Source organism: Dendronephthya gigantea, unplaced genomic scaffold, assembly GCF_004324835.1.
Source record: "Dendronephthya gigantea isolate DGI-Jeju-01 unplaced genomic scaffold, DenGig_1.0 000073F, whole genome shotgun sequence".
In the NCBI taxonomy this organism is placed as follows: domain Eukaryota; kingdom Metazoa; phylum Cnidaria; class Anthozoa; order Malacalcyonacea; family Nephtheidae; genus Dendronephthya; species Dendronephthya gigantea.
This window is the reverse complement of record NW_021163083.1, coordinates 268,041-292,865: the sequence shown is the minus strand read 5'-3', so window position 1 is coordinate 292,865 and position 24,825 is coordinate 268,041. Positions and strand designations below refer to the sequence as shown.

General features: G+C 40.6%; 1 protein-coding gene across 1 annotated transcript in view; it reads left to right on the top strand.

The window, feature by feature from the left end:
* LOC114531572 (muscle M-line assembly protein unc-89-like) overlaps nucleotides 1–24,825 on the top strand; it is a 44,614-nt gene that overhangs the window by 11,414 nt on the left and 8,375 nt on the right. The window contains 43 exon segments of the mRNA XM_028553182.1: nucleotides 38–384; nucleotides 612–1,176; nucleotides 1,436–1,780; nucleotides 1,903–2,427; nucleotides 2,577–2,920; nucleotides 3,093–4,658; nucleotides 4,661–6,119; nucleotides 6,287–6,541; nucleotides 6,711–7,685; nucleotides 7,784–8,556; nucleotides 8,624–9,161; nucleotides 9,280–9,882; nucleotides 10,027–10,230; nucleotides 10,368–10,560; nucleotides 10,665–10,882; nucleotides 11,345–12,229; nucleotides 12,339–13,223; nucleotides 13,452–13,706; nucleotides 14,084–14,284; nucleotides 14,351–14,417; nucleotides 14,930–15,258; nucleotides 15,580–15,891; nucleotides 15,983–16,049; nucleotides 16,249–16,589; nucleotides 16,815–16,977; nucleotides 17,128–17,192; nucleotides 19,574–19,602; nucleotides 19,739–19,929; nucleotides 20,188–20,227; nucleotides 20,380–20,645; nucleotides 20,942–21,008; nucleotides 21,101–21,204; nucleotides 21,424–21,493; nucleotides 21,597–21,689; nucleotides 21,778–21,870; nucleotides 22,644–22,694; nucleotides 22,832–22,909; nucleotides 23,038–23,079; nucleotides 23,197–23,331; nucleotides 23,525–23,629; nucleotides 23,714–23,777; nucleotides 23,857–24,123; nucleotides 24,315–24,596. Of these exon segments, the coding sequence (XP_028408983.1) occupies nucleotides 38–384; nucleotides 612–1,176; nucleotides 1,436–1,780; nucleotides 1,903–2,427; nucleotides 2,577–2,920; nucleotides 3,093–4,658; nucleotides 4,661–6,119; nucleotides 6,287–6,541; nucleotides 6,711–7,685; nucleotides 7,784–8,556; nucleotides 8,624–9,161; nucleotides 9,280–9,882; nucleotides 10,027–10,230; nucleotides 10,368–10,560; nucleotides 10,665–10,882; nucleotides 11,345–12,229; nucleotides 12,339–13,223; nucleotides 13,452–13,706; nucleotides 14,084–14,284; nucleotides 14,351–14,417; nucleotides 14,930–15,258; nucleotides 15,580–15,891; nucleotides 15,983–16,049; nucleotides 16,249–16,589; nucleotides 16,815–16,977; nucleotides 17,128–17,192; nucleotides 19,574–19,602; nucleotides 19,739–19,929; nucleotides 20,188–20,227; nucleotides 20,380–20,645; nucleotides 20,942–21,008; nucleotides 21,101–21,204; nucleotides 21,424–21,493; nucleotides 21,597–21,689; nucleotides 21,778–21,870; nucleotides 22,644–22,694; nucleotides 22,832–22,909; nucleotides 23,038–23,079; nucleotides 23,197–23,331; nucleotides 23,525–23,629; nucleotides 23,714–23,777; nucleotides 23,857–24,123; nucleotides 24,315–24,596 (14,457 nt within the window).

Genomic DNA, 24,825 nt, shown 5'->3' with positions numbered 1-24,825 from the left:
TAGGGAATTTCGTAAGTAAAGATGTATTTTTTCTCAGGGCTTGCTCAGGAGGGAATATCTCCGGAAATCATCCAGCGTCTCGTTCCAGTCGAGGTGAAAGAAGGAGAGACGGCGAGGTTCGAGTGTCGTGTGCTTGGTAGACCTACACCGGAAATTGAGTGGTACAAGGACGATACATTGATAGAAGAGGATGCGGAAGGATTCAGTTTTAGCACAAAGGAAGGGTGTAAAATAATGAGCATACATGACGTATCACCATCTGATGAGGCCGAGTACAAGGTCCTGGCACGGAATCCTCTTGGGACTTCCACTTCATCGGCTGAACTTCTGGTAGAAGAGACAGTAACGAAACCAGAATTTATCAGCCCACTTAAAAATGTTGAGGTAAATCAAATTATTCATCTAGCTTTACTGAACAATTTATAGATTTCAGATTATCCTGAGAACATTAGTTTTATCAGGAATATAGTAGATACAGTCAGTGGAGTTAGGATCTGATGATTTAGGAACTTCTTTCCCTGTGCCTTGAGAAGGAGCAGTGAAGAATATCTCCAGCTATTCATTCGGGTTGTGAATGGACATATCATTAATAAGGTGTTTCTTATCCACAGATCCAGGCTGGTGATGATGGAAGTTTCAGTGTCAGCGTAAAAGGAAATGTGAAAGTAGACTGGTACAAAGGAGATGAATTGTTAGAAGATGCTGGTCACGTTGTGATTGTTGATGAAGATGATGGAGAAACGTTCACTTTGGCTTTGGAAGGAGCGACTGCACAAGATTCTGGCATGTATAAATGCGTTGCAAGTAATAAAGCTGGAATTATAACATCTACGGCATCTTTGAAAGTGGTTTCAAAACTCGTACCCCGGGATGTCTCCTCCTCGGAGCTGTTTGCCCCTTACTTCGAAGAACCCCAGGAAGATATGGTATACGATGTGAGCGAAGGGGATACGGTCGGTTTCATCCTGAACGTACATGGGAAACCGGAGCCCGAGGTTGAGTGGTTCAAGGATGATGATAAGCTCACGAGTGGCGGGAATTATCGTATCACGCAAGATGGCGGGAAACACGAGTTGAGACTGCAAAATATGACGATCGAGGACAGCGGTATCTACAGGTGTATTGCAAGTAACGAGGAGGGTGCGGACGAAAGAACGTTCAAGTTAGATGTTGAAGGTAAAGGCGCCACGTTTGAGATATTTTTCAGCTAGTTTAGACACAAATCATAGCAGCTTATTGTAAAGTACTACCTACACTAGACCACCACGTTTGAGATATCTTTCTCAGGTAGTTCAGACACAAACCACGACAGCTTATTGTAGAATACTACCTACACTAGACCACCACGTTTGTGATATCTTTCTCAGGTAGTTCAGACACAAACCACGACAGCTTATTGTAGAATACTACCTGATTACTCGTTTTCATTTTACAGACACCTTATCTGAAAGATGTTCTCCAACGATCCTTCACGGCCTAAAAGATTGTCAGATTGTGGCTGGCAAACCGTTAGAACTTGAATGCCAATATTTCGGAACACCAGAACCCAAGGTGCAATGGACCAAGGATGGCGGACCTGTGGAACTGGATGATAGAGTTACTATGTCGCATACTGAAGGTGTTACGAGGCTGAGTATCTCAAAGACAGAAGCTGACGACGAAGGATGGTATAAATGTCGCTTAGTTAATCCATGTGGCGTTGTCTCTGTCGAATGTGAAGTCATAGTTGTTGAACCACCGAAGTTTGTCAAGAAATTGGATGATATAGAAGTTGATGAAGGTACAATATTGGCTGCATAATTGTCTCTTTTACAAAATCAAAGATTGATCTTGTATTGGTGATCCCTTTAATCTGGATAAAGGACACCCTAACTATGTTCACACTGAACCTTTTCCTTTTAGGTGAGGATGTACAATTCAGTGTTAAAATCGAAGGAGAGCCGGAAGTGAGCTGGTACAAAGAAGGAACCCTATTGGAGGATCAAGGCCGTTACGTCATTGTGGACCAAGTCGAAGACCAAATCTTCACCTTCGCTATTGAAGATGTTTTACCCGAAGACGAAGGCGAATACCGATGTGTGGCCGAGAACGAGGCGGGCAAATCCGAGTCTGTTGCGAAGCTATTTGTCAGTGATACAGAATATCCACCTGAGTTCACAAACGAGGGTCAGGATGAGCCGTACGTTGTAAAAAGGGGTGAAGATTTGAAATTTAATGTTGTGGTCAAGGGAAAACCGTTTCCGAAAATTACTTGGTACAGAGACGATGAACCTTTGCAGAGTGACTCCCATCTTGAAATCTCGGAGAATGGTCGGGAGTTTACGTTAGGCATTCGGGCTGTATCGTTGGATGATCGTGGTGTTTATAAATGTGAAGCAACTTCGAAATTAGGGAAAGCAACAAGAAAGTTCCAAGTCAATCTTGAAGGTAGGTGGTTCATGAAATTGTAGTGGAAATAAATAATGTACTAGAAATGTTTTGGTTGATATTTCGTCAGGAGAGTTAGTATGACATGCTTCATCTCTTGAAAAAGCCCTTAAATTGGTCACAAATAATTCATATCGATATGTTTCCAGGTTTGTCACAAGAAGGCAGAGCGCCAGAGATTTCTCAGAGAATCACACCTATCGAAGTTAAGGAAGGAGACAAAGCTAGTTTCACCTGCCGTTTTCTTGGCCGACCTGTGCCGGAGGTTGAGTGGTATAAAGACGACCAACTCCTGGAGGAAAGCGAAAGAGTGAAATTTGATTCTCAAGATGGCGGTCATACTTTGATCATCAGGAATGTCTTATTGGCTGATGAAGCTGAATACAAAGCCTTGGCTCGCAATCCTCTGGGGACTGTCTCATGCACTGCAGAACTGTTGGTTGAGGAGTCTGTAAATAAACCAGAGTTGATTGAGCCCATGACAAATGTTCAGGTAACTAGATACTCATATCTGTACGGTTGTTCTTATTATTTTTAGTACATTGCTTGGTCCACTTTGCAACATGAATTTGCATGGCTGTAATTTCGCTTCATTCAAACGAAATAAACATTCTTTTCTGTTCTCTAACCACAGCTGGGATTAAACATCATCGTTTTTATATTAGATCCAGGCTGGTGACGATGGCTGTTTCAGTGTTCACATAAAAGGAAATGTGGCAGTAGACTGGTACAAAGATGATAAGTTGTTAGAAGATGCTGGTCACGTTGTGATTGTTGATGAAGATGATGGAGAGACATTCACTTTGGCTTTGGAAGAAGCGACTGCACAAGATTCAGGAGTGTATAAATGTGTTGCCACCAATAGAGCTGGTACAGTGACATCAACTGCAACACTGAAGGTTACCTCGGCAGCACCTGGAAAGCCATTGGATGCAGAAGTTGGAAAACCAAGCGAAGTCATTAAACCTCAACGTCAAGACGAAACCAACACCCAACCAACATTTGATGGTAAAAAAATTGATTTGAAAATCGACGGTGATTCGATGACAGTACTCCTACCAGATACCCAAAGCATTTCAGAAAAACAACCAACTACATCTAAGATTGCCGACCAGAAACCGACCAGCCCAAAGGAGAAGCTAACCACCCCTAAACAAAAGCGCTCGCCTCCAGAAAAGGCACCAAAAGTTGCACCAAAGAAATTCCCGGAGGACAAAACAACCAAGAAACCTAAAGCGGAAAAACAAGACGAAACCCAAAATTTCCCAGGCAAGGAAATCAGCCTCACCATTGATAGCGAATCAGGATTAATGTCTGCCCCAGATGTTCTCTTTGAGCAAGAATTCGAAAAACCAAAAGAGGAGAAACCACGAGATACCGAGAAGAGACAACCAGATAAGGTACAGTCCAAACCAGTTGACAATGAAATCAGCCTAACAATTGATGCTAAATTGGATTTAATGGATACTCCATTGCCTTCGGCTGGAGATAAGAAAGATAAAGTCCCTCACGAAAACAAGAAGCCTCACGTTGCTGAAAAGACTTCGCCTAGGAAAGAGCAAGACAAGCCAATGGAGCCAGTTGGGAAGGAAATAAGTTTTACTATCGACAGTGGTTCCATTCTAATGGCTTCGCCGGAGAGTCTGCCAGAAGAGAAATACCGAGATAAACCAAAAGGCCGAAAACCCGAGGTAGCAGAGAAGAAAAAACCTGGAAAAACTCAGGCCAGACCGTTTGAACCTGTTGGGAAAGAAATAAACTTCACAATCGAGAGCGAAGCTGGTCTAATGGCCTCGCCAGATCATCTCCTTGATCAACAAATTTCACAGCAACCAAACGCTCGCCAGCCTGAAGTCGCAGAGAAGAAGAAGGTTGGGAAAGATGAGAGCAAACCTTTTGAGAAAGAAATAGTCGCTAACATTGATACGGAATCATTTTCTCCCGCTGCTTTCGAAATATCTTCTGAACAAGAAAAGAAGAAACCAAAAGCACAGAAGCCAAAAGTCGCTGGGAAGGGCGAGGAATCCAGACCATTTGAAACAGTTGGAAAACCTGTAAGTTTAACGATTGATGATGGTACTCTTGTCGTGACAACGCCCGAAGAAGGAATATCTTTAAAACCGGAGGCCAAATCAGCTCCGTCCACCATGAAGAAGCCAGCAAAAGTTAAGCCGCAAGATAAAGATCGTCCCGTTGACTCTAAGAAAGACCGACGACAGTCGATAAAACTCGTCCAAGTCAAAAACAAGCTAAAGATTCACCTCCAAAGGTCGCTCCTAAGACCATGAAAGATAAAACACAGCGGCCTGTTGAGAAAGATCAAACTGCCAAGCCAACGAAAGACCAGCAGTCTGCAGATGGGATTCGTCCTGTCGGGAAACTGCCCAAAGATGAGGCCCCAAAAGTTGCTCCAAAGACAACAGGAAAGCCGGTCGAAGTGCGTATTGATAGTGGAGCAATGACGATAAGTCTGCCTGCAGAAGAGTTTATCATCTCTGAGAAGGAATCCGGTGAGCAGTTTCTCGCTCCCGAGACTGAATCTGGTGAGAATATCACAAAATCACCCGAAGAAAAACAGCCTCTTGCAATGGGGAAGCCACCTTCAGAACCCCCGGCAGCAAAACCCAAGCCCCAAAAGCCCGTCCCTGACGATATCTCAGACGAAGACTTGGGGAAACTCGCGTATACAACAAAGCGAGAAGATGGGCTCCCTGTGTGGGCTAGACGACCTAGGAAGGACAAACCCGCAAAGAGTGAAACACCTGCAGCCAAGAAAACTCCTGAAAAATCAACAAAGCCTTCGAAAAGTGCTTTGGATAAAAATGAACCAGACAAACCTACTAAACATGTCGGCAAAGAACTGGAACGAGAACCGGTTAAACCAGCTCAGGATGTTCCCAAACCAGTTGAACTGGAAATCGGACAAAATGTTCAGATATTGTTAGGACCTGATCAAGATATTCCAGTAATACAACTTAAAGCTAAAGATCAGGGCGTATCCAAGAAACCCGAAGTGAAATCGAAGGAACCCGAAGAAAAACCGAAGCAGCCCAAATCTAAACCGAAACAACCCGGGGTTAAGCCGAAGAAGTCTGAGAAAGGGAAAAAACCTGAAGACAAAAAATCTGGTGAATTGAGTCGAAAACCCGAGGTTCAAAAACCGATTGAAGATGACGTGAAAGAAATGCCTAAAGAAGTTGAATTTGTGTTTAAATTAGATTCCTCACAAGTTGAAGCGGCAAAACCCGAGGTGAAATCGAAAGACAGACAAAAACCTCACGATAGTGTCCAAGATAAGAAAGATAAAACACATGGGAAACCTGAGAAAAACATTCCTGAATGGGCGCGAAAAGGTCGAGCAAAGGACACACCTCCCCCGGTAAAACCGAAAACTAAGCCGAAATCAAAGGATATTAAAATAACACCGGGGGGAGATGAACCTGAAGTTGAATTGAGAGAAGGTGAAGATGCCCAACTAAAAGTACAATTCAACGCAGAACAGCCGGCGAACGTAGAGTGGTTCAAGGACGGCACTAGTTTAGAGAATGAACCACAATATACATCAAAGACCTCAGGGGACGGCTGTGAACTTTTAGTACGAAATGTGACACCAAGGGATAGTGGTACCTATGTGTGCGTGATTACCACCGAAGCTGGGCGATCCACCAAAACGTTTAATCTGTTTATTGAAGGTAAACGAGAAATCTCTCTCAATGTCTCACAACAACTTCTATTTTATTATTTATCACAAACCACATATTGTTTCAGTGTTTATGACTTCTTTGAGCCGTCCCATTTTGATTCCAATTGTATTAGAGTTTACCGTATTATATATCACCTTTTACATACGTTCTTCTAGCTCCAAAGATTCCTTCAAAAGTGCAACCATCTGAGCGGCTCGTCTTCCTCCAAGATATGAACGACACGGAAATCAGCGAAGGAGATGATGCCAAGTTTGATGTCCGCATTGACGGCAATGATTTAGAAGTCGACTGGTACAAAGACGATGAGATGCTTGAAGATGCTGGAAGAATCATCATCGAGGATCCGCATCCAGAAAGCGATGATAATCTGTATTCCCTCACCATCGAAAACTGTGCAGCCGCAGACTCAGGTTTGAAAACGCACTAGCTCACATCATACACTAGCGTCTCACATTCATGAAATAACTAAGCAGTTCAGATATAGAAGATACCTAAGTATTTAGATATATTAGCGCTATATCAGCCACAAGTGAAGGTGTAGTCTAGTCATATCGATGTTAAATTGACTCTTGATCATAGGTCTCTACAAATGCGTGGTAAAGAAAGATGGAATGGAGACAGTCACCAGTGCTCTTTTGCAAATAACACCTGCTGGTGTCAAGCCAAGCGATACGAAGAAATCAGATAAAAGTCTTAAGCCATCCGCCCCTGTTTTTACTACTGACTTACAACCTGTCGAAGTCAACCCAGGGGACGCTATCACGTTGCAATGTTCTGCTAGAGATACATCAAGTATTGAGTGGTACAAAGGCGATCGCCGCATAACCAAAACATCACGGACTCGTATAGACCAAAAAGGAGATCAATTCACTTTGACTATCAAACCTGCACGACCCGACGATGCGGGCAGTTACCGTTGCGTGGCAACAGGACCTGGCGGGAAGATGGAATCGGTGGCTGACGTCATTGTCCGAAAGCCGCTCGCACCACCGAAGTTTGAAGATAAGCTCAAAAACACGGACGCGAAGGAAGGTGATAAAGTCCAGTTAATAATTAGGGTCAGTGGGGAGCCTACTCTTACTTGGTATAAAGATGGAAAGCTTTTACCGATCGGAGATCGGACCTCGGTAGAATGCCTCAACCCGGAGAAAGGCACCTATGCGTTGTGTATTGAGAATGCAGACCTCACTGACTCAGGGAGGTATAAATGTGTTGCCAAAAACCCGGCCGGAGAATGTTTCTGCTCGACCAGTTTGCAAGTGAAGGAGAAATTGATCGCCCCAGTCTTTGGAGAGGTGACCTTGAACTTGAACATCGACGAAGGCGAGGATGTGCTCATTGAGGTACCGCTGACTGCTAAACCTGCAGCTAAGGTCACGTGGTATAAAGATAATGTTCAATTGTATAACTACGCGAGATGTAAGATTGCAAAAACTGGAGATACGTATACCTTGAATATTAAGCAAGCGACCGCACAGGATGCTGGGACGTATAAAATCCTCGCGAAGAATTCTGGAGGCTCTGCAACGAAGGAGATAAATGTCACAATTTCAGGTAAGCTGCATTGTTGTAAGTGATAATATTGAGGCATTCAAGTTTGGTCATTTCTTCTGAAGCAGATCTCACTGATTCGCGTGTATATCTTCCTATAGCCCCGGGGAAGAAGCAACCTCCATCTGGGAAAGATACGAAATCTCTTGCTCCAGTATTCAAGAAGAAAATGTCTGATGTTGAGGTTAAACCAGGTGATAACGCGATCTTTGAGGTCCATGTTCCAGATCAACCCGAACTAGATTGGTACAAGAATGGAATCTTGATCGAGGATGAAGGTCGTTTTATCATTGAAGATCCTATCGAAGGTGACCAACTCTATCGCCTAACCATCGAAAACTGTGAACCTTCAGATTATGGAACATACACGTGTTTAATCAAGAACGACAACGGTGAAGCGCAATGCTCTGCACAACTTGTGATCTCCAAATCTCTCAAGAAAGAGCCTGTAGAAAAACCATCTAAAGTAAAACCGCTGTCTAACACTCCAGAGAAAGCGAGGTCAGAACCAGAGAAAGCTCCTCATCAGAAACCGTTTGGGAAGTTTGGAAAAGAGAGCGCCAAGCCGGCCCCCAAAGTGGTGATCGAGAAGCCTCAAAAGGTGACTCCACTTTCCAGTGCACCAGAGAGAGCTACGATTGAGCCACAATCTACACAAGATCACAAGAAGAAAACTTTCGCAAAAGACGATTCATTGCAGCCAACAGTTCGACCAAAACCGTCGCCATATCAAGGAACAGAGTATGCCGATACTAACGGTGCCGTACGGAAAAAGACCCCCGTCGATATACCCCCGGGCAAGAGACAAGTCTTAGAGCCGATGAAAGGCCTTGCAGCGAAACCAAAATTCTTGAAAGAAATGAAAGGCGGCAGGGTAAGATTGCAAGTTTTTTGGCGTGATGGTAATTTGAGGGATTTAGCTAAAGTATTTTTTATTTCAGATCAACGAAGGCGATAGTATTGTTTTGGAGGTTGAAGCGAAAAATGAGCCATTTATTGACTGGTTTAAAGATAATGTACTCCTGGATGATGGTGGAAGAATTATCATAGAAGATGCGGTCGAAGGTGATACTTTGTATAGGCTGACTATAAAGGACTCGACGCCTGCGGATACCGGAGAGTACAAATGCACCGCTTCAAACGATGCTGGTGATATTTCTTGTACTGCTTACATTGAAGTGAAGTCAGATCATCTCTTGCCAGAATTTATCGGAAGTACTACAGAGAGCCCCCTTAACATCACCGAGGGGCAGGATGGGAAGATCGACGTGGAGATCCGAGGAAGACCGGACATGACCGTCACGTGGTATAAGAACGGTTTGAAATTGCGAAGTGACCGTCACGTGCTGATTGAGAGCAAGGGAAATGGGTACTACTTGAGCGTTAATAAATCAATGAAGTCAGATACTGGGTTATACAAGTGTGTAGCAAGCTGTCCAGCCGGGAGTGTTAGCAAGGAGTTCCAACTCAATGTTACAGGTGTGTTTGTTTTGAAATATACAGATTGCTCTAGTCATAGGCGTGAAAATTATGTGTACTTGTACAGCCTAGCTTACTCCTTTCAACTGCTGTCAAACTTTACCTATTTTTTCTTTAGCAAAAGACAGAAAATCGCTTTCGTTGCAAAAGACTGTGCGTAAGCCAAACTTTATCGAAAGACCAAAGCATACTGACGTCAACGAAGGAAGCGATGCTGTCTTTTCTGTCCGCGTAAACGGTGAACCGGATGTGGCCTGGTACCATGATGATAAACCTCTTCAAGATGACGTACGTGTTGGAAGAGAGTCGGAAGACGACGTGTTCCGACTTCGCATCAAAGATACAAAACCCGAGGACGCTGGTCGGTACAAATGTGTGGCAAAGAACAGCGCTGGTGAAAGCTCGTGTACTGTAAGTTTGAGGGTCAAGGAGACTGTTATCCCACCGGAGTTTGAGCCCGTGTCGGAAACCCGCTACGAGGTCAACGAAGGCGATGACGTCATGTTTACGACCAAAGTTAAAGGCCGTCCTGAACCCAAGATCACCTGGTTTAAGGATGATGTAAGGATAAGAGGTGATGCGCGGTTGAAAACGACGAGAAATGAGGATGAACATGTATTGACAATCAGTCGTGCGACACCCTTGGATTCTGGGATGTATAAATGTACTGGGTCAAGTCCAGCTGGTAGCGCTAGTGTTGTGTTTGAATTAATAGTGGACGGTGAGTCTCATCAGGAATATAACATTGTAATAAGATTATTGGAAATGGAGATGACGAATATTCATTAACATCCCTTGAGACCTGATTTGTCGTTAGTTGTTGCTGTAACCCTGCATTTTTCTGAAATATATAAATTTCTTGCAGCTCAAACGGAAGAAAAGAAGCCACAAGAAGACCTTGGTGACCGACCGATCTTCACAGAGAAGATGTGTGACATTGACGTGTGTCAGGGGGGTGAGGCAGTGTTTAGTGTACGAGCAAGCGACAGACCGAAGATTGAGTGGTACCGTGGTGATAAACAGATTGAAACCAAAGGAAGATATACTATAAAAGATGGCAAGGATGGAGGTGATTTTAAAACTGTTGGAAACCTTTTCCAGATGGTTTTATGAAACCCTTGTTATCCTCTGATGTCCTCGTTATCCTGCAAATCCCCCAACCCAATGATGACTCATCGTTTTTTAAATGCGGTTTTTCATTTCTAGGTGATTTGTATCAATTGATTATCGACGATGTTAAGACTAGCGATATTGGAACGTACATATGTCGTGTTACCAATGATGTTGGCAAGAGTTCTTGTTCTGCAAACCTTTATGTCGACAGAGCTGTCACTGTACCGCAGTTTGTCGGAAAAGACGAGGAACCCTTACCTCAACTTTTTGAAGGAGAGGAACTAAGGTTTGTTGTATATACCAAGTTTCGCTCGCTGGCGAGGGAAATGATGTTAAAACCACTGTTTTACCAAGATTGATCTGACTGATGAATCAAATTTGTCTATTTAGGTTGAGGGCGACGGTGAAATCGTTTCCCAAACCGGATGTGATCTGGTTTAGAAATGGCACCAGATTGCGAGGAGATGCTTATGTGAAATTGCAGCCGGTGAACGACGAGTATAACGTGATCGTACGAAATCTGAAACGAACCGATTCCGGAGTGTACCGATGTGAAGCGAGCACCTCAGCAGGCACCGCTGCAAAAGAGTTCAAGGTTGAGATCAAAGGTAAAATGTTGAATGCTGTCATTTTAGTTGTTGTGTTTCTTCCCCGTTCAAAGTCGTCATCAAACCAGAACTATTGAGAAACCATTCTGGTTTAACAATGACTTTGAAATAATAGCACAGAGCATAAATCTCAGATGATGATGAAAGAGACATTGTTCTTCGGAGAGAGATGTTGTTTCTTTTCAAATATTTCATAAATCATCTATAGATTTCATAACATATACAACAAACTTAAGTGTTGCCAATCTCAAAAAATGCTTCACACTGCTTTACACTGTCAATATTTCTGTGTCAGTGAAGGAAATATGCAAATCTCCAAAGTTATAAAAGATTTGTTGATGGGAAGTAACACAGTTCTCGACACTTTGCAACTCTCTCGGACATTTCAAAATAATACTCGGAGTTTACTTCTTGAAATTGCCTTTTGTGACTACACAATTCTAACAATGCATTTTTTTGCAGAGAAACAAACTCGACAGAACGCAGCAACCATCAACAAAGGCCTGAAAGAGAGATACGACTTGGAAGAAGGCAATCCTTTGAAACTACAATGCGACATAAGCGGACGTCCGGCTCCCGAAGTGATCTGGTATAAGGATGATGAACCAGCTGAGAGTCTGAGACACATGAAGATCGACAATGTCTCGGGGTTGTGTACTTTGAAAATAAAAAGCTTGAAACCCGAGCATTCGGGCACGTATCGTTGCGTGGCAACGAATGCGGCGGGAACGGCGGAGACAGCGACTGTAGTTACAGTAATGAAGGAAATTGCTCCTCCCGAGATGAAGGAACGACTAAGAAACAAAGATATTCGCGAAGGAGAGAACGCTAAACTTGAACTCAGAGTGACAGGAGAACCTGAACTAATTTGGACCAAAGATGGGAAAGCTATCACAAGCGAAGGGCGATTTACCATCACAACCACCCCAACAGCAAATAACACGTACTCACTGGAGATCAGAGGTTGTACTTTGCAGGACTCAGGTCGGTATAAATGCGTTGCTAAGAACAGTCGTGGTCAAGTATTCTGCTCGTGTACTCTGACGATCTTAGAAAGACAAATAGCACCAGAGTTTTCCGACCCTACAGCTAATCTCGACGTTCTTCTACAAGAGAACGAGGAACTACGTCTCGAGGTCAACGTGAAGGGAAAGCCAGAACCGCGCGTGAAGTGGTTTAAAAATAATTTCGCCGTGATGCAAACGAGTGGTCTTAGATTAGAGCAGAGATCTGGCAAGTATGCGTTAGTTATTGCGAAGGCAAAGTCAAGCGACAGCGGCACATTCAAATGTGTTGCTTCAAATATCGTGGGAAGTGGAAATAAAGTATTCCAAGTTTCCGTCAAAGGTTGGTAGGCTTTTGGTTGTATTGTATGTTTCTAAATTATGTTTTGGAGGGAGTTTTTTTTCTTTTTTGATTCTTGAAGTCAGTATTAACCATTGTCTTTGTTTTGTAGCTGGAAAGGTGGAGGGACAATCGCCATTGTTTCTGGAGGAAATACAACCGGTGAAAATCAAGGAGGGTAGAACTGCTCGACTTGAATGCAAACTGCAAGGACAGCCCTCACCCAAAGTTGAATGGCATAAAGACGATGAAAAACTCAGCATTGGCGGCAGAATAAAAGCCGAGCGTGAAGGACAATATTGTGTTCTTACCATCAAGGATTGTCGACCTAAAGACAGTGGCGTATATATGTGTGTTGCTTTTAACGACTTCGGCAGTATCGGCACCAGTGCTGAGCTCGAAATCGAGACGATACCAACCGAACCGGTCTTTGAAGAAAAGCTTAAAAACTTTGAAGTCGTCGAAGGCAAAGAAGCGACGTTTACTGTGAAAGTCAATTCAAGTTCCGCTCCGGTGATTACGTGGTGTAAGGATAATAAAGATATAGTCGGGTCTGGTAGGTACATGTTGACAAGCATAGTCGGTGATGGTGTTTACTCGTTGGTGATCAGACATTGTGAGATCAAGGACTCAGGACGATATACGTGCATCGCGAAGAATGATGCAGGTGAAACAAGGTGTAACGGAAGACTTGAGGTGAAGCCATCACTCACGTTGCCTGTGTTCGAGTCAGGTGACCAGGATGAGCCAATAGAAGTCGAGGAAGGTGGCAAACTTCAACTTTTAATCACTGTAAAAAACAAACCTTTCCCCAAAGCGAAGTGGTATAAGGATGGGCGATTACTTCTTACCGGTGCGCGGCATTACATCAGGAGCACTGGAGGCGAGTATAGTCTCGAAGTGCCACGAGTCACCGCAAAGGATGCTGGGTTATATAAGTGCGTGGCAACCAGCCCAGGAGGAACCGCGTCTAAAGTGTTCATTGTGACCATCGCAGGTAAATGACGTTCGTGCTATCTTAGCTTTTGAACTGTGTTAGATTTTTGCAATTATCGCATTGTAACATGAGACACTAGTTTTCAGTTTAAGTCTATAAGCAACTGCCTAAAATAGACAAAGAAACTTTCAACCTTTCAGTTTAGTTGTCATAGACAATGATTTCTAAGTCCCAGCAATGACGCTTAGCCATCTATTAATATCTTTTCTTCGTTTCTTCAATTTCAAGACTCTAAGAAATCAAAGGTATCAGGTGTCAGAGCCTCTGATTCGAGCGCCAAATCAAAACAAGCCGTACATGAAAAGCAGGTTCCTGTAGTGGAAGACAAGTTGGAAGCTCGGCTCGAGGAAGCAGTGGAAAGTATTAAGCCGTCAAAAGATGATGTTGCTGGTGATGGTCTTTTCGAACCTCAGTTTGTTCAGAAACTTCAAGATTTAGAAGTCGTTGAAGGAAGCGCTGCTCGTTTTGATGTCATTGTTAAGGGTATGTAGGCTAATCAGACTTCTAGGAAGAACAGTGTGGAACTGATAGAGCTATCCAGTAGAAATAAACTTAGTTTAGTTTAGGTTTCCTCCTGTAGTAACACTAGATCAATTAGAGATGATCCTTACTGGATCTCTAGGAAGAACAGTTTAGAACTGATAGAGCTATCCAGTATAAATAAACTTAGTTTAGTTTTGGTTTCCTCCTGTAGTAACACTGGATCAATAAGAGATAATCTTTACTGGACGTCTAGCTTTTTCCTGTAGTAAGATTCCATCAATAAGAGTGATCCTTACTGGACCTCGATGAACAGATTTAGTTTTTCGTTTAAATGAAGATACTTTCATTTAATGAAGATTTCCTATTGACTTTCATAGGTAGCCCAGAACCTGATATATCGTGGTACAAGAATAACCAAGCAATCTTAGAAAGTCGAAGAATCAAATACCTTCATGAAGACGACGGTTTGTGTTCACTCGTAGTCAGAGATATTACGACGCAGGACAGAGGAAAATATAAATGTGTTGCAAGCAACAGGAAAGGAAAGATACAATGCAGTTGTGAAATGTTTGTTGAAGGTACGAAAATCATCATTTTGAGTTTAGACAAACTAATTACTTAACTTGTATCTTCTTCAATTTTAGTCCACGGTTTTGACGGATCTGTTACCGAATCGGATACTGAACCCTTGACGCCGAAGTCCTTATCAAGGTTTCTATATGTTATTTACTTATTTATTTATCTAGAATATTTTTTATTATTCACTTTACTTATTTATTTATCTAAAATATTTTTTATTATTCACTTTAACTAGGTGTTCTTCCTAGAGATCCAGCAAGCATTATCTTTTATTAATGCAGTGATACTACAGGAGGAAACCTAAACTAAATTTATTTATACTGGATAGCTCTATCAGTTCTAAACTGTTCTTCCTAGAGATCCAGTAAGGATCATCTCTTATTGATCCAGTGTTACTACAGGAGGAAACCTAAACTAAACTAAATTTATTTATACTGGATAGCTCTATCAGTTCTAAACTGTTCTTCCTAGAGATCCAGTAAGGATCATCTCTTATTGATCCAGTGTCACTACAGGAGGAAACCTAACCCAAACTATCACTATATTACTACAAGATTTATCAGTCTTTTCCTGAAGCATTGTTACTACCGAAGGAAGCCTAGATTATCATCCAATCTTGTTTTATTTTTCTTTCAACCCTGCAGTGAATTCCTGTACGACAGTGAAGAAGATAAAACAACTGGAAAACTCGACGAAACTCCTAAAATATCTCTCGTCTTACGAAACAAAACAGTCAATCCTGGAAGCACAGCGAAGTTTGCATGTCGGTATCAGAGCAAGACCAGGACGGCACCGGAATGGACTAAAGATGGAAAGCCTGTAAGACCGGACTCGAGGCATAAAGTAGAACACGACGGAGATTTATGTGCGTTGACGATTTTAAGAGTTACACCAAGTGATGCAGGAGAATATTCAGTCGTATTGAAGAACGATGCTGGAGAATCATCGAGCACTGCTTCTCTTTTAGTTGAAGGTAGTTTTCTCTCTCGATTGCTCTCTCATTTCAGTATATGTCTTTCTTCTTTGGTGATAATACTTCTGTTGAATCCCGAAGTATTTTCATTGGAAGGATTAGAGTACCAATCGAGCCAAATCCAATCCACTAAAGCCAATCCTGTCATATCAACCAAATAAATCCAATCCACTAATTCCGTCTAGTAAATTCAAATGTTCCAAAAGTACTCCTAAAATTCATCTCAGCTGAAAGCAATGATTGTTGCCCAATCCTCCATTCGACCAGCTCCAACCCTACAACCAGTCCTAGGTGTTTATGTACTTTCTATTTTCTCATTAGATTCCGCTGAACCGGAGCGCGACGGCATGCCACCGAAGTTTGTCCTCTCTCCAAACAAGACAGTCGAAGCTTGTATCACGTGCTCAGCACGCATGGAGTGTAAAGCCATAGGTGACCCGAAACCAGACATCAGATGGTATAAAGAAAAACTCCAGGTTGTCTCGAATGATAAATGCTCAGTGTACACTGATGATGGTGGAATGTGTACCTTGATTGTTCAGGATGTCACCTATGAAGACGAGGGAACGTACAAAGCCATTGCTTCGAATGATTTTGGAAAAGTATCTTGCACGACTAAATTGATTGTCAAAGGTAATAGAATTTGAAATTTATTATGGGCCAGCCATGGAATTGGTAAAACTATGGCAAGAAGTCAACTTAGGATTGTATCTTCTTGTTTTAGCTGGAGATGTGAGTAGTGATGAAAGCGATGCCCGCAGTGGAAGTGATCAAGGTTCCATCAAAGAAAGGTATTCTAACTAAAATTTCTAAAAATGTTCTCTGTTCATTCTGATAGTAACGTTAATGTATAAAATATTATATAATTTAAGCTCACACTAGCTAAAAAGATATCTCAAACGTAGTGGTTCAGTGTAGGTAGTATTCTACAATAAGCTGTCGTGGTTTGGTTACTTAAAAGTGATTCCTTTTGTAATCAATTTACCTCAGGCCAATATCGCATTCACTCCGCACTAAAAGAACAACAACCCCAACGTCCGCTGACTCAAAACGATTGCCGGAGTTCACGGTGCCATTACGAGATAAACAATCCCCGGCCGGGTCTACGGCCCGTCTCTCGTGTCGCGTCGTCAGCAAGAGTCGGTTCACAGCCAAATGGTACAAGGATGGTCAGCCAATCAGAAGCGGAGGACGCTTTGACGTGCAAAGTGATTTTGCGAGTCAAACATTGGTAGTGCGCGATTGCCGGGTAGAGGACTCGGGCGAGTATAAATGCGAAGCGAAAAATATTGATGGTGTCAGTAGCTCGGTTGCCATGTTAACCGTTCAAGGTATGTAAAGTGAAATCGTAAAGGCTCGTTTACTCTTGAGATTTTTCTTATGGTAGATCCAAACGAGTAAACGATAGCAAATAGTTATGAATGCTGTGATGTATAAGTGCCCCTGTATAAATACCCGTAACATATCCACTCGTTCACATCCATTGAAATAAGAAAACCGCATCGAAGGTCTCTAAAGATCAGATTCACTGGAGTCACGTTTTTTATCGTTACCAGGTCGCGGTAGTTCTGGTCGGCAGACGGTAACAACAAAACAACCCTCCAAGGGACAGTTTACTTGGTCGAAAGATAGGGACACTGACAAGCAAATAACAACTGGACCGTCGAGAGGCTATGAAAAACAGAAAACACAGGAACCTAAGGAGGAAGTTATGAAGATGTAAGTGGAAGGCTTTTTTGAATAGAAGTATGGAAGATATAGAACAAATACCAGTATTTTTAGTCCAGAATATACCATGATGCTTTTCATTTTTTTATCTTAAACATTTTTTCAACAGTTTGATTTATGATTTTATCTCTTCTCATTTAGAGAGACCGAAATAAAGCAAGAATCTCAAGACACAACGGAAAGTGTTCCACCGGAGAAAAGTGAAGGTTAGTAACGGAGCTGTTTTTCCTACAAGTATTGTATTATTCGGCATAGATACCTCTTTACGAAAAATAGTTATCGAAGTGTTAAGTACCGTTTTGATTTCTAGTAGAAGTATTAAATTCAAGAGAAATACCGGACGTAAACATTTTGGTATATTATTTTATAGATGATTTAAGAATTTCTATAAAAAAACACGATATTTTTCCTTATTATTTTACTCGATGTGCGAGTTTTTGCCAGACAACAGATATACAAACACCTTTAATTTTGATCTTTTGGATACATTCGGTTATTCTATATTCTTTGCAATGCACAATGAATGATCATTGTTGTTTAAATATAAAATGCGGCAAGCGGATGTGATGTAAGGAAAAAGATAGTTCAAAATTTTTGGGAAGATCTCTACGCCAGATAACTGAATTATCTCAATGTCGGTGGTCTAGCGTGTAAACTTAAGATTTCTGACAATCTTTCTTCAATTTTAAAGAAAACTTGCTAAAGTAAACATATTTTAAGAGGTAAGACTAGTAATTTGTCCATAACAAATTTAAACAATGATTCATTGATTGAAAATTATCACCGTTAGGCTGTTCTAAATCCAGTCATTCTCAGCAGTTCGCATTTGATTAATTCCAATGAAGCATTGTTGCGTAGTTTTAAGTGGCTTTACGTTGAGATGAATTGCCCAAGTGGTTACTGCATGTGATGGGAAATGTTTCTAGAAGGTGTTAGTTATTGAGAAGCGAAAAACAGATGGTGTTTAACAAAAGTTTGGAAGTGTTAATAGTCCTGGTATTACTGGTATGTGGGGAGCTATCTTCTATACTTTGCAGATGCACTTTATGTTATTAATAAAAAACTCATTCCCTTTATGCTTACAAAACGCAAAGGTATATTGTTTTTACTAAGTTATAGCATGAAAATATGGCCTACCGAAGCCAATAACTTGGGAGACCTTACCAGTAATGAGTGAATTAGCTAGCTATATAAAGAATTCATAGGACTCTGGTAGAGAGCTTTCTAATTAAAGTAAAGTTTGTGGTATCAAGCATGATAAAATACCAAGTCAACAGGTAGATTAATAACAAGATACACTGACAGATGTTTTAAAAAATCGTCTGGTATTAGACAGGCTAAAATACTTGCTAATGGATAAGAAGCTACTTAGAGGAAAATCCTTTGCCAATTAATTTTTCAAAATCAATTATATCCTTATGACTTGCACCGGCTTCGGAAAGACGTAGGTTCGATTCCTGCCGAATGACGGATAGTTGACACATTTTTCTCAAATGTTCCTGGCTTGAATTTGAGTATGATGTGTATGATTTTCACTCGAAATTAAGACCCCTAAAAAATGATCTTACATGGAGTAAAGTGACAAAATCTTGACTTATCCTCAACTATAACTTAAATTTAATTGTAAAATCTGAGTCTGGTGTGAAAATTATTATGATTCGTATTGGCTATATATTAGATAATTGCAGTTTGATAACAATCGTCCAATATTTGTGTAATTTGATTCTTTTATTTATCCAGCTAATTCAAAACAAAATAAGTCATTTTCGTATCTATTCGGATTTAGACTCATTTAGTCCTAAATATTGAGATTTTTTATTGCATTTTCAAACGCTAATCATGGTAGTTTTATTCTAGTATGAAAATTTGATAAGAATGTAAGTAAAAAATGTGAATTCTAAGCGCAGGCAGGCAATATAAACATTTTGTTTACAACTGTTCTTTTCATCATCCTTGAAAGTTAAACACATTTGTTTGTTATGAAACATGTGATGCATTACGAAACATGAACAATGTCACTGAGCAAACTCTGACTGTGCAATGCGGTGCCAAACTCAGTGTTTACCAAAGTTGTTTCCCTGCTGTTGTGTGTCATATCAAGAACTATTCATCTCAGAGTTATCGCGATGGGTTGGCATGAAAAACAGTCACAGCATGCACAGCCTCGTTTGATTAAAAGAGAGTTGTGGCTGTTGCTCTTGTTCGTGATTTCTATCTTGTTATTTCTGAATCTGATGAAATCTGAGCCTTCTTTGAATGCGACATTTACCCTTAGAGTCCTGGAACTTCCGCGTGAGTAATTTTCTCACTAATTTGTGCAAAAATTTGCATTTTTTACTCCATTAGGATTGTTATCAATAACTTCAGCTTGCCGTCATAGCTAAATTTTCCTTGGAGTAATTTCTATCAGCTGGTGCATATAATTAATGTGTTGTTTAATGGGTTCTTCTACGTGTATTGTTTGAAGTTAGATTTGTTTGAAGTTTTAATCCTGGATTGAATTGTAACCCGATCGTTGCTGGTCTTAATAAAACTATTCTATAATAAATATTTCAATTCATCTTCAGTAATATTTTTCTATTTCTAGAATTGCAAAAGACCCCCAACCAACAAAAGGTAATATAACTTAAAGTATCTGTCTTGGCCACTACACGGAGATCGCGGGTTCTTTTATTCCAACTTGTATAGTAAAATATCTCCATTTTCGTGTCGTAATACAAGTATTGAACCAAGGCGATTTGTTTTTACGTAGACTGCGGGCTCTGGCCATTACGTTGCCACGTCGGAGAGTATTGACAAGGAGACTGGGAAGAAGTTCTTGATTCCGGGTGATATTGTGGAAGTACTGGATTCAAATCCAAGCGGTTTGTGGCTGGTTCGTCGAATATCACGTGGTGTCGAAATTGGATTTGCGTCGAAAACCAGTTTGGAAAAGCAGAAAGGGTAGGTTGTGAATGTATTTAATCTTGGGTTGCTAAATAGGTTTCTTCACTTGGTTCCTGTAGTTGTTGTAATGCATGTTCGCCCACTAAATATGCCCCCCGACAGAATTCAGTTTTCATGTCTGAAGGTTTTTTTCTGCCAAAACACTTGAAAAATCACAATTTTCTTTTACAAAATGTGATAAGTAAAATGCTGGTACTATATCTTAAATATGTCTTGATATATTTGATCCTGTAACTTCAATTATTTTTCAAACAGGTCAAAAATGGAAGATGAGGAGATTTCTGACACGTCAGGGGTACGTTGAAACTTGGAATGCTGTTAGACATTGCTAAGGATGATTCTAGCTTTGAAGTATCGCAATTCAAAATAGATTCTTCCTAATGAAATAACTTTGTGAATAAGTTTAGCAAAATCCATACATTTGATGACATCTTGTTTCGTGTTTAGACCAGAGACGAAGAGGAACCCCAGATTTACCACATGATGTTGACAAACTACAAGGCGAAAAGCGACAACGAGGTCACAGTATCGATCGATGATGAGATAGAAGTGTTGGATGGTGGAGACTTAGACTACTGGTTCATCGACAACCTCTCGACGGAGAAAGAAGGCGTAGTACCGTCATATCTTGTGCAGGAAATCACTGAAGAAGAGTTTAAACATCTCCCAAAAGATAAAAAAGCTCGCGAGAGAGAAGCTCGTAATCAAAGAACGTATGTACCGACTTTAGTTGAAATTTTGATGATGCGTTTTGATTACCCAGTGACTCACAGTGACCAAATGTATTTAGTGAGATATAATTATACCAAGTTATGCCTATTCAATTTTAGTTTGTAGCTTGTAGTTTGTAGCGCCAATATGCTATGAAGATTTATGTACAAAACTTAAGTTTCCCCTGTCTCAATGCAGCGAAATTTATTGGAGCGAAAACCCTTTGAATTATTCTTTATTCTTCTCGATTCATGGTCTCTACATTATCTGAAATTTTACCGGCCATATTCGTTCTTAGAAATGTTGTGAACGATCTGATTGACAGTGAAAGAAAATATGTGAAGTTGCTAAGATTTGTAATTGAGGTATGTGTCATGGATGTGTGTTTCAACTTTTCTTCTATCGTAGTATTGATTTTCTATCCTTGTTTCAAAATGTCTTAATTTTCTTTCTTCAGAATCATTTTGTTGAGATGGATAGCGATGACGTACCGGAAAGTCTGGTTGGAAAAAAAGACGAAATTTTCTCGAATATCAAAGATATATATGCCTTTCACTCAAGGTATTCATGCTTTTATGTACTATCGTAATGCTGAAATATTGTATGTATAGATCAGCACCTACATTCAAGTTCCATTTAATGTCTTTTTCTAAATGATTTTTTTTTGTTTTTCTACCCTTCGAGAAGGGTTGTTAAGAAGTAAATAAAAGAGGCAATATGTCTTTGTTTTATGTAAAAGATATTTTGAGATTAATATGTTCTTGTGCACGTTTAATATAGGACGTTTCTTCACGAACTGGAAGCCTGCGTGAACAACCCAAATGACATGGCCAAGGTTTTCCTGCGACACGTAAGTTAGCAATTTATGAATGTAGTCAATGTACTATTTCATTTAAAACTACTACCAATTCAAAAATTGATGTCTAAATTTCTGGATCTTTAATTTTGTCTAGAAAAAGAAACTACAGATTTACGTGAGATACCTTCAAGATCGTATAAAGATGGAACCACTGCTGGCTAAACCTGAAATCAACGATTTTTTCAAGGTCTGTTTCATAACAACCTTTTCGAAACCTTCGTTTAACGCTGGGTAGACGTTTCCATACTATATCTATCTCTCCTTGAAATATCTAGGAATTCCAAGAGGACACCGAAGATCGCTTGTTTATCACGGACTATCTCAACAAACCAATGAACAGATTACAGGAATATCGTTTTTCTCTCCAGGTATAAAGATAATTCCTTCCCCCCCCCCTTGCACTAACCCGTGAACCTCTCGTTTAAGTTTATTGTGTTCCTTATATTGGATTCATTTGCTTGGTATAATAGCTTATCCTGATGACTATTATTATAACCTAATCCCGTTTTGTTTATTTTTTCGACTATGCACATTGTCCGCGTCTTTGCTACGAGGCGAAGATGTGTGTTAATTTGGCGAAGATATTGTCTTTTAACTCCGTATAATCACAATAGACAGTCTACATGAAAGGTAGAAAGCGAACATGTTCCAAACAACGACTTTTCTAGAACTTGATTTTCATTCACCGACTGGAAAGCACAGAATTTTTGTTCGAAGACCTTAATTTTCTTTGTGTTTATAGTTTTCCTGTGGTTTGTTTACTCACATATTGTCTTTTGCCAAGCTTCAAGGTGCAATTACGCGTGACTAATCCCTAAAGCTTTGGCGAATAAAACTGTATAGCTAGTTTTAACAACATACGGAATTGTACAAAACATATGTTGCCGAGTTTGTTCATAAAGTACGGTTTTACAGGTCTATGGCAACAGGAATTTTTCCTATTGTATAGCTAGTATTCTTGTTTGTGTCACATACTCCCCCCCGGAACTCTTAATTACTTCCCAGACTAGTTATAATCTGGGATGATTACCAATAAGACAAACTTGACGAGTCGTTGAATCCAGTCTGTTTCGTGGTCCTGTTTCTTTGATAAAGCTTGCATTTCTAACCTTTAAACATGGTGTTTGTTCTTGTTCAAAAGGAGTTGTTGAAATACACAGCAAGAGCCAACTTGAAATGCCAGGATGTCGAGGTAATTATTTGTTGAAAGTGAACTTGCTTTGCATAGAGATGGACAATGATTACTGTTTATTCAGTATAGGAATTGTGGCTGCTTTCCATAGCTAATACATTAAATACTTTTTCCTGAATATATTTTTCCTCTTCCAGGAAGCACTAGAGGTTGCTTCAAGTCTTAGTCAAGAAGCCCAGGCTACGCTTCGTATTGCATCACTTGATATGTATTCAGTGAGTACTTTGTCCTGCGATAAATTTACTACGTGAAAAACCATATCCCATCTCATTATCCCCTTGAAGTCACTACTTGTTTTGAATCATCAGGAAATTGTGAATCTAATAAAATATTCTCTTGCTAGGGTGAGGTGCCATTGCAACATGCTGGAAAACTTCTTCGACAGGTATGTTGAAACATTGTCAACCAGACGTCGCTACCATTTGACTGAACACGAAACCATTATACAGAAACCCCCAGTCATAATCTACTCACCTGGTAACGGTTGATTTTCTATACCCAGGGTACTGTTCAGTTTTGGGAGGACACACCCCGAGGCAAAGGCAAGGAAAGAGAATTGTTTTTGTTTGAGAAAGTTTTAATCATCGCTCGAAAGCGGGAAGATGGCAAACGATATACTTGCAAGTTTACATTAAAGGTGAGGATGAAACGTGGTCATGCTGTTTTGTTCCAGATTGTTCCCGAACAACTTGTCGTTGTAACTTGATAAAAGCACTCTCATTCTCAGAACTTACGAACAAGCTTTCAAAAATTGCTTCTTGTGTATTTCAAAAACAATGGATAAAGAAGCTCAATGCAACGAGTTCACTGGTTTCTCTTTTGTTTTGTAGATCTCAGATCTTGGTTTGACCGACGATATCTCGGGAGAGCCAAAGAAGTGGTCGCTGTGGCTTGGAAATTCTGCACCAGAAGCTTCAGTTCTTCATACGTTCGAGGTAAAGACTGCGGTTACTAGTAGCATCGATTGGATTTAAAACTTTCAAGTAATCCAAATGAATGTGTTCAAAATTCTCTTACAGGGAAAGACTATTGAAGTTAAAGAGTCGTGGATTAATGCAATTAAAGACCTAATTGATGCTCAAGGTGAAAATCACCTTTTTTGTACTGTTTAGTTCTTCTTTTGTATGTTTTTAACAAATACTTTGTTCCTTCATTTCAAAAGAACAAGGTCCGTCTCACAACGACGAGGATCGTGGACGCAACATCGCTCCTGCTTTGAAAGAAAGATTGCCATCTGGTTCAACACACAAAGAATTATTCACGGAAGTAGAAAAGCAATATGTCGTTGTGACCGCACCAAAAGTTTCTCCCAAACCGAAGAAACCTGTCAAGGATACGTCCAGCAGTAACAAGGAATCAACAATGAAAATGGATGTCGATACAAAAATGGAGGGCAGCGTCTCTTATGTGGACGGAAAAGTCGATGGAGGTAATTCAATTAACCTTTCGTTAATTAACTTTCTTGGCAATGTCAACCACCCAACATTTGCTCTCTTCATCAGCTCTCCTTCAATCTATCTCTTTACTTATCCATCTATTACTATTCCATTGCATCTCAACCTTGCTTTCCTCTGCAACCGAGGTATCTTTTAAACACACACATATTCTGTAATTATTCAGCAAGACCAGTGGTCACGAAAGCACCGAAACAATTTCAGCGAAGCAAACCCGGAGAGACAGTCGTCTTCACGTGCAACTATACCGGCGATCCGGAACCCACCGCGTCTTGGAGCAAAGATGGCGTCGCCATTAAAGATGAAGGCAGATTTTTGATTCACACTGAGAAAGGTTATTCAGAACTTGAGGTTGATAAACTCGTGTACTCTGATTCGGGAACCTATCAAATAGCCTTGTCCAACGCCTATGGTAGTGCTTGGGTCGGAGCGATACTTGACATGAACTGTAAGTCCCAGCATATTTTGTCTTCAACTTTAAGACTAGCTGACTAGCTATAAGACGCAATAATTTTAATAATCTGGCGAGGTGGCCAATCCTAGGGCAATCCTATCTCAATCCTATGCCAATCCTAGCCAATCGTATCTCAATCCTGTCTCAATCCTAGCCAATCCTATCTAATCCTAGACTATTCCTATCTCAATTTTACGCTATCCTATCTAATCCTAGGCCATTC